This window comes from Rhinatrema bivittatum, unplaced genomic scaffold, assembly GCF_901001135.1.
Source record: "Rhinatrema bivittatum unplaced genomic scaffold, aRhiBiv1.1, whole genome shotgun sequence".
NCBI lineage: Eukaryota > Metazoa > Chordata > Amphibia > Gymnophiona > Rhinatrematidae > Rhinatrema > Rhinatrema bivittatum.
Genome location: NW_021820801.1, coordinates 51,296 through 60,432, shown reverse-complemented (window position 1 = coordinate 60,432; position 9,137 = coordinate 51,296). Strand labels below are relative to the sequence as shown.

The following is a 9,137-nucleotide window of genomic DNA, read 5'->3' as shown; positions in this document are numbered from 1 at the left end:
TGAAGATCCCAAAATATCATGAGAGCAGCAAAGCACTCACCCACAGTAGCAGGAAAACCCCAAGGCTCCAAATAAGGATCAAAGGGCACAAACCAAATTGGTAGAAAGCCCTAGGCAGGGAGGGAGAAGCCAGATGAAACCCCTGGAGGAGGCTGATGTAATTTGTGTATGGCATTATTTGGGGAAGGGACTGGCTCTTCAGTCTTGGTGTTGGTCTTTCCTTTTGCTGTGGGTTAATCTCATCCCTGTCAGTGTCATATCCCCCTCCAAGTCTCACTGGAGGCTGATCCTGATAACTGCAGGCCACAAATTCTCTTCAGCCTCTAATCTGTTTAATATTCTCAGGTGGCAGCATTTTCAATCAGTTGTAGCCTATGTAAAGCTGCAGGGGGAAGGCCCTGTAACAGACAATTCTGTTATAAAGCTCACACATCTACTGTGCCCTCCTGTGGCCATATCGTGGTACTGCAGCATGAAAACTTGTATTATGCATTATGTTATAATGCTCACTCATCTACTATGCCCTCCTGTGGCCATATCGTGGTACTGCAGCATGAAAACTTTTATTCTACATTTTGTTATAATGCTCACTCATCTACTATGCCCTCCTGTGGCAATATCATGGTACTGCAGCATGAAAACTTTTAAACATTTTGCTAAACTTAAAAACAATTATAAGTCCCTGTGTCTCCCCCACCCAGAGTCTCTTGTAAAAGGCTATACGGAAGAAAAGAAATATACATGGAGGGTTTGCTACGGATGGTAGAGTACAAAGAAGGAAGACAACAAAAGCTGTCTTGGATAAAGAATGTTATCCTGCAGACAGTGACTATCTATGTTTGGCAGCTGGGATATTAGGGATGTGAAAAGCCAAAAAAATTTATTTCAGTTCATTTTTTCATATAATAGCTGATTTGTTTCATATGAGATAAAAAAAAAAGGATTTGTTCTGTTTGTATGGGCTCCCACATTACACCAAGACTGCGCTAACGTGACACCAAAATTGGAATGAATAGCTAAAGTAACCATAAAATGGAAAACTGTACCAGCAGTGGCAGGAATTCTCCAAGGCACTGTGAGGAGGAAAGCAGCAGCAAGAGTGGCCAGAATACCCTAATGCTACAAAAAGGGACAAACGGCACCAAAAGCAGAGACATTAATCTCCAAAGCACAGCAAGAGGAGCAAAGTGGCACAAAGTGTGGAATGAAGAGGTCAAGAAACCATGAAGGAGGAGCAAAGCACCAAAAGTGGCAGGAAAACCTCAGTGCACTGATAGAGGGTCAAAGCAGCTGAAAGAGTGGCACAAAGATCCCAAAATATCATGAGAGCGGCAAAGCAGTCACCCACAGTAGCAGGAACACCCCAAGGCTCCAAATAAGGATCAAAGGGCACAAACCAAATTGGTAGAAAGCCCTAGGCAGGGAGGGAGAAGCCAGATGAAACCCCTGGAGGAGGCTGATGTAATTTGTGTATGGCATTATTTGGGGAAGGGACTGGCTCTTCAGTCTTGGTGTTGGTCTTCCTTTTGCTGTGGGTTAATCTCATCCCTGTCAGTGTCATATGCCCCCTCCAAGTCTCACTGGAGGCTGATGCTGATAACTGCAGGCCACAAATTCTCTTCAGCCTCTAATCTGTTTAATATTCTCAGGTGGCAGCATTTTCAATCAGTTGTAGCCTATGTAAAGCTGCAGGGGGAAGGCCCTGTAACAGACTGTTACAATAGTCTAAGCCGATTTAAAACCAGCGCACGTACAATTGTTTTGGGGTCCCGGTATTCCAAGCAAGGGCATAGCCGAGACACGTAACGCAAGTAAAAGAACAAGGTCTGCACTAGAGTTAAAATTCTGTCAGACGTAGTTGATGCAGAGTCATCTCACTCCCAGAATCTTAATAATTAGTAATTGTTTTATGAAATGTAAGCAATCCATGGTGAATTTTTTGTGCTAGAATGGGGAATAAATGTAAATTGATGGCATGGGAGTCCTGGTGGGGTTATTGGGCTGGATTTTAGGAGGGGGAGGATTTTGTTCTAACAGTGGAGGTGAGAGGGTAGTTGGATAGTAGGGCAGGTACTTGGATAATGCTGTCATTGGTTGTTTGGTGAGTTGATTCATTAGTGAGTGTTGTATCTTTGATTTTGAGGTGTGGAACTGGAAATGCAGTAATTTTGTTTGCTGATTTTTGTATCTCAGCTAGAACGCTATCACATGAGTCAGGCGATAAATTCAATAATACATAATCAAAGAACATTACAAGTCCAGGTTCAAAGCATGAACGAAGGAGTAAGAATCCCAGACTGATTATTGTCCCTTATACCTGTAGAACCAGATGAACCTCTTCTAATTTTCTATCTACTGGGAGAAAACCGGATCCATCTGATTAATCGTTAGCTGTGATTTATATTTATACAGGAAAATGCTCTCTCTTACCATATTCCTTAACTTCAAACTCCGTATGGAAGGTCTCTGCAGGTGCATCTTCATACGTGGAAACTATCTTCCAAAATCCCAGACTGAAATGAGGAGACAGGCAGGGTCATTCAATCTGTGTTTGTCAGGACTGGTATCCCCAGCAAAAAGAAGGGAGAGAAGGGGAGCAGAATTCACCCCTGTCTGTCTCATTACCAGGTTATTCACACCCCTGTCTGTCTCATTACCAGGTTATTCACACCCCTGTCTGTCTCATTACCAGGTTATTCACACCCCTCTCTCTCTCATTACCAGGTTATTCACACCCCTGTCTGTCTTATTACCAGGTTATTCATACCCGTGTCTGTCTTATTACCAGGTTATTCACACCCCTCTCTCTCTCATTACCAGGTTATTCACACCCCTGTCTGTCTCATTACCAGGTTATTCACACCCCTCTCTCTCTCATTACCAGGTTATTCACACCCCTCTTTCTCTCATTACCAGGTTATTCACACCCCTTTCTGACTCATTACCAGGTTATTCACACCCCTCTCTGTATTATTGCCAGGTTATATTTACATATACACATATTTACATACACACATATACACACACACATATGCACATACATATGCACATATTTACATACACATATACACACACTTATGCACATATCTGTATATGGGTGTGTATATGTGAATATGAGTGCATGTTTATCTCTATATGTATGTATGTGTGTACATGTGAATATGAGTGTATGTGTATCTGTATATGTGTGTGTGTATATGTGAATATGAGTGCATGTTTATCTCTATATGTATGTGTGTACATGTGAATATGAGTGTATGTGTATCTGTATATGTGTGTGTGTATATGTGAATATGAGTGCATATTTATCTCTATATGTATGTATGTGTGTATATGTGAATATGAGTGTATGTGTATATGTGTGTGTGTATATGTGAATATGAGTGTATGTATATCTGTTTATGTGTGTGTATGTGAATATGAGTGCATGTTTATCTCTATATGTATGTCTGTATATGTGAATATGAGTGTATGTGTATCTGTATATGTGTGTATGTGTGAATATGAGTGCATGTTTATCTGTATATGTGTGTGTGTATATGTGAATATGAGTGCATGTTTATCTCTATATGTATGTATGTATGTATATGTGAATATGAGTGTATGTATATCTGTATGTGTGTGTATGTGAATATGAGTGCATGTTTATCTCTATATGTATGTGTGTATATGTGAATATGAGTGTATGTGTATCTGTATATGTGTGTGTATATGTGAATATGAGTCCATGTTTATCTCTATATGTATGTATATGTGTATATGTGAATATGAGTGCATGTATATCTGTATATGTGTGTGCGTGTGTGGGGAGAGGGGGGGCAAGGCATGCCAGGCTCTTGGGCCAGCAATGAAAGAAACTCGTGCATGGGTATAATCTTTTCTACAGGTTTGTTTGAAATACCCTTCGATTTTTCACTTTTGGTTGCTTAGTGTACAACTTACTTAACAATGTCGGGTATTTTGTAGCTCTTTGATATGATTCCTGTTTTGTCGAAGGAAGACAGGACGTTCTTCTCTACCACAATTCCATCTGGGTTCTGAAAACAAAGTCACAGGAAAACGGACTGTGTTTGTGGACCAGTACCACCAGGGAAAACACAATGCAAGAGAGGTAAAATATTTCACAAATTATTCCGCTTCCTTTATAATGCCATTCCATTACTTACAGTTTTCCCTCACTGTACTGAAGGATTAATGGCCATGTGATGACCAAAGCAGAGCACGTTACCCTCCATCCTCACTTGCATTCTGCACCTTTTTAGGCTGGAGACCACACGAGATGGGATTTATATATTTTTTAATAAGGATCCAAATAAAGTCTTATCAATGGGTGGATCTTGTAGTTCCTCAAAGCCAAGGTCTTGTCTTTAATTTCATTTTGCTGAAGGTTTTTGATTGCCCACACAACTGCTCTCAGGAATATTTCCCATTAACCAATCAGGTAGAGATGGCGCAAGGGCAGACTGATAGGTAATTGGACCCCTGGGCAGTAAGGGTCACTGTTTGTGAGGGTAGAGGAGACCGCTGTTGGCCCTCATGCACTGTCCGATTGTACGATTGGTCAGTCATCCCTGGGTAATAAATATTCCCCTGGCCTGTGTATAGATTCAGTTCAATGGCTGCTCTTTGGTCACTAAAACAATCGAACATCCTTTCACAAAGTGTCTATGTCAAAACCCCTAAACCAGAATGGAGTTAGAAACCAGGACAGCACCAGGCTAGAAAGTGGCACAGGATGATTAGGAAAATAATTCATCCCGGGCACAGAGCTGTGAGATTATTGTGTTAGTCCACGTAGATGCATGGATATAAACCTCAAACATTATCTTCCTACACTCCACCTGTACTGATCTGATAATGAAATGAGCCTCACTCTCAATCCCAAATGTATGAAGAAGTTAATACAGCAGAAAGGTCTGAAGTACAATTCATCATCGCTCTACACATCACAGAAACAGAATGCAAGATGTGTTTGCCTTACCACAACTTCCACATGAACTGTCCTAGCATTTCGATCCAATTTATGACCTACGGTGAAAAGCCTGTACATCACTGCAACAGAGAAAGGAAACACAAGATATGTTATGGACCTTAACAGCCAAATGTGTCTAAATCATTCTGCACGCTGTGACAGTCACAGCTTCACGACAGTGCATGTCTGTTGGATGGCATGTTTGCTTCCTCCAAGCACCTCTCAGTCCCTGCGCTTACTAGCACTGAATTCAGGATGGCGCCACTCCAAAAGCCCACATTCATGGACAAATCTAAGGACAACATCAAGATGATATCCTAGGGAGGACTGGAGAAGAGGTAATTAAAATCATTCTGGGCTTCTCACCTGAACAAGTGGCAGTGTAAGTAATGTTAAAGGCTTTTCAACCTCAGAGGCAAAGCTATTAATTTCTCACTGCAGAGGTAGAGCAATGGGATCATCACTTGAAGAGGCAGAGCAAAGGGTTCCTCACCTGTAGAGACAGAGCTATGGGTTCCTCACCTGCAGAGGCAGAGCTATGGGCTCCTCACCTGCAGAGGCAGAGCTATTGGATCCTCACCTGTAGAGACAGAGCTATGGGTTCCTCACCTGCAGAGGCAGAGCTATGGGATCCTCACCTGCAGAGGCAGAGCTATGGGCTCCTCACCTGCAGAGGCAGATCTATGGGATCCTCACCTGCAGATGCAGAGCTATGGGATCCTCACCTCCAGAGCAGAGCAATGGGATCCTCACCTGCAGAGACAGAGCTATGGGTTCCTCACCTGCAGAGGCAGAGCTACGGGATCCTCACCTGCAGTTGCAGAGCTATGGGATCCTCACCTGTAGAGATAGAGCTATGGGTTCCTCATCTGAAGAGATAGAGCTATGGGTTCCTCACCTGCAGAGACAGAGCTATGGGATCCTCACCTGCAGAGGCAGAGCTATGGGATCCTCACCTGCACAAATGGGGCCAATTAAACGGACAATGAAAGCTGGAATAGCACAAACAGCTGCCTGCTGTGACTCTTCAAACAGTAAGAGGATAAGAACGTAATAAAACCCATACTGATCAGATCCAGATCCATCAAACCGAGCATCCTATCCTGTCTCCAGTAGTGGCCGCTCTGCTGATCAGCCATAATTATGGTGGTGATTAGAGATACAGTTCACACAATTCATTTCTAAAATCCAGGTGCTGTTTAGGTGAGAGATTATTTTAGAGATTATTTTAGAGATTATCTAAGAGATTATCTAAGAGATTATTTTAGAGATTATCTAAGAGATTATCTAAGAATGCTTTTCTTATTTATTGCAGTCGTGTATCCATCTGCTCTCACATAATTTCATGGCATGTCTGCTCTGTTTCTGCTATGAAAGTGGAGGAATGTATCCCTCAGGACTATAAGAAGAAAGTGATTACTGAAGCACAGTATCTAAGCCAGCAATGATGTCAAAATTCCCATCGTGCACAGGACAAGCTGAGTGAGCTGAGGAATCCCAGAGATCAGGGGATCCCTATCCACCCATGAATTCAACTGTTTTGCAGATAATTCTACTATGCATAATATACGGGGGTTTGCTACCTGTAGATCCAGGTGTATAGATGGTTTTATCAGGCTGGATAAAGATGTAGCCACTATGGAAGGACACCAGAACCGGTCGCTCCAGCCTGAACTGCTGAGAATTGGCCGTGACAAACACATACTGATTGCTTTTCAAATCCTTCTTCACCAAGTCAACAGGAACCTGAAAATGAAATAACGTTCCTGTCAGTGTTCACCTCATTTTTCATTCGTCTTGTTTTCCTGTTTTGGGTTTTTTTTTTTGGGGGGGGGGGGGGGAGTGCAAGATCCATGGAAATGTAGACAGCAGAGGAATAATTCTCTGGATGCAGGGTACCAGAGAACAGCAGCACTCACCTTTATTGGAGCTGAGACCAGGAATGCATTCTCAGCGTTCAGAGAGACCTGACCCTGGGAAATGATCTGCCTTTTCTGAGGGAAGTCACTGAGAGTAATTTCGGCCACGACTGGACTCTTCTGACCATGAGCTTCAAGGATTAGCGTCTCCTCGCTGTCCACTCTCAGGGCACTGGGGGTTATTAGGTTATAGCTGTTAGGAGACAGATAAAATAAACCAGTGAAGGAGGACACCAGCTCGGCAGAAGGAAAAGGAAGCCCCTATATTCATAAAAACCTATGAGCTCAATAGACCCTCAGGCCGATGCAATACAGTGCGCTCAGCCGAGCACACTTAGCATCCCAAAAAATGCACAGAAAAGCAGAAAATACGTCTTTCTGTACCTCCTCTGACTTAATATTGTGGCGATATTAAGTTGCAGGAATAAAAAGGACAAGAATGTTTAAAAACATTTTTTTTAAATGTGCCAACAGTCAGATTAGGAAAAGGGATGCTCGTAAAATTGAGTGTATGTTTTCCTAACCCGCAGAAAGTCACCTCTCCCAGGCTCCCAATTTCCCCTAAGCATCTCCCCTTTGTAGCACGACCTCCCATTTAAATATTCAATTGCACGGCCAGGAGAGGTGGGTGGCAGCGTTTCCTGCACAGATTTATTGGATCGGCCCTGCTTGTGGGTCAATATTCCAAAAAAACAACAGAGCGGACAAGGTAAGAGGTGAAATGTACACAGCTGGTTGTGCTGCCGAATCCAGGGCTGGACTCATGGCTGGCGAAATTTAACCGGAGAGCAATGAATATTGCCCTAACTTGCAAAACGTGAAAGCTTCCAACCTGGCCCCTTTCTTAGTTGGATAAATTCATGCACCTTGCAATTTTAAGTGCACAAATTTAGCTTATTAAAGGGGCCCCATTTTAAACAGGTAAATCAACTCGGCTAATACCTACGAGAAATCCCAATGGTATTTGCATTATACATGGCTTGTAGTGCACAAATTTGAACTCAGCTTATAAAACGTTGCACAAAAGAAAATCTTGGCGCACCTAGCCTTTCAGATATTAGAAGGAACACTGCACACCTGCACAGCATTTTTCTTCTGTAAGCAGGTGCATGGTTGACAGGGTGAAAAGTCCCATTTGCAGCAATGCGGGGAGTTTGAAATGTTCTCCCTTATTGTGTTGCTTTTTTTTTTTGGGTTATTTCAAACTGATAAAGCATTTTGTAATTATTCTCAGATGTCCTGCTTACAATGGTTTCCCCCCTCCCACGGTCCTAGCACCCTCCCAACTCACCAGCAATCTCAGTCCCCAGGACGAGCAGCTTGCAAACGTATGTTCAGGAGACCCAGACCGGTCCCCTGCTTCTACTGACAACCAGCAAGTTATATGGACTTCATTTAGGTTAATCTCTAAACCTTATACATTCAGATACGTAAAAGCAGCCCACGACGTGACAGAAATCTCCAGGTACACACACCCCCATGCTGGCAATGAGGTCTGATATTAAGGATATGTCAAACCAAGCAGTAAAGAAGGAACATGCTGACGGCAGCCTGGCCCCTTCCTCTTACAATGAATGCCAGCCCTTCCCAGGCAGAATTAATCCGTAGCCCATGTGCCATACTTACAGAGGCTGACAGTGAGAGCGGACGGCCAGGCACAGCAGCAGTGCCAGGAAAAGAGCCAGAGCAGGTCCACCCATGATGGGAGCGCAGGAAGCACCTTCTCCTGGGAAATGCCAGGGTTTTATCCAGGATTCTCCTAGGTAAACAGAGCTACCTGTTAATCAGTAACTGGAGGGGAGCCAAACGCTGCAGTCACTTCACTTAACCCTAAATTTACGCCGACTGGAACCCCCCATTGAAAGACAGGGAGAAGAATTGTCAAGCGCCTTTTCCCTGGGCACGGTCTGCATGGGGGCTGCACAGTGTGTTTTGCTCTTAGCTGCGTCAGCAGGAGGCGGCGGCTCCGCTGGGGTTTGCGAGTGGAAATGTACGTGCGTAAATCACACCTTGCACGTGGGAAAAGTATCCACAGAGAAAGGAGGCACAATCACCTGCTGATAATTTGTCCCCTGGGCAATTTTCAAAATGAAATTGTACTGCCGCAATAGCACTTTGAATATTTCCCCCATGAAATATTTGGCACAGATAGGGTTACGGCCCTGGTAAAGCGAAGTTGCTTACTTGTAACGGGTGTTCTCCATGGACAGCAGTGCAAGCAGCCACAAAAGTGGGTGACGATATCC

At 43.5% G+C, this 9,137-nt stretch overlaps 1 protein-coding gene across 1 annotated transcript; it reads right to left on the bottom strand.

Annotated features, from left to right (window-relative positions):
- Positions 1–1,213: 1,213 nt before the first annotated feature.
- LOC115082144 (complement C3-like) lies at positions 1,214–8,781 on the bottom strand. The gene is made up of 7 exons (XM_029586403.1): positions 8,518–8,781; positions 6,892–7,084; positions 6,556–6,718; positions 4,982–5,052; positions 3,943–4,037; positions 2,431–2,513; positions 1,214–1,290 (listed from the first exon to the last, which is right to left on the bottom strand). The coding sequence occupies exons 1-7, from the start codon at positions 8,589–8,591 to the stop codon at positions 1,214–1,216; spliced, it is 756 nt and encodes a 251-aa protein (XP_029442263.1). The 5' UTR covers positions 8,592–8,781.
- Positions 8,782–9,137: the final 356 nt, after the last annotated feature.

What these genes read in the sequence shown, in the direction of transcription:
- LOC115082144 (XM_029586403.1), bottom strand. Translation starts at nt 8,591, where the DNA reads ATGGGTGGACCTGCTCTGGCTCTTTTCCTGGCACTGCTGCTGTGCCTG. An exon ending in TGGTCTCAGCTCCAATAAAG is followed by an intron (nt 6,719 to 6,891) that starts GTGAGTGCTGCT and finishes TTTCATTTTCAG; the next exon opens with GTTCCTGTTGACTTGGTGAA. An exon ending in AAAATACCCGACATTGTTAA is followed by an intron (nt 2,514 to 3,942) that starts GTAAGTTGTACA and finishes TCCTCATTTCAG; the next exon opens with TCTGGGATTTTGGAAGATAG.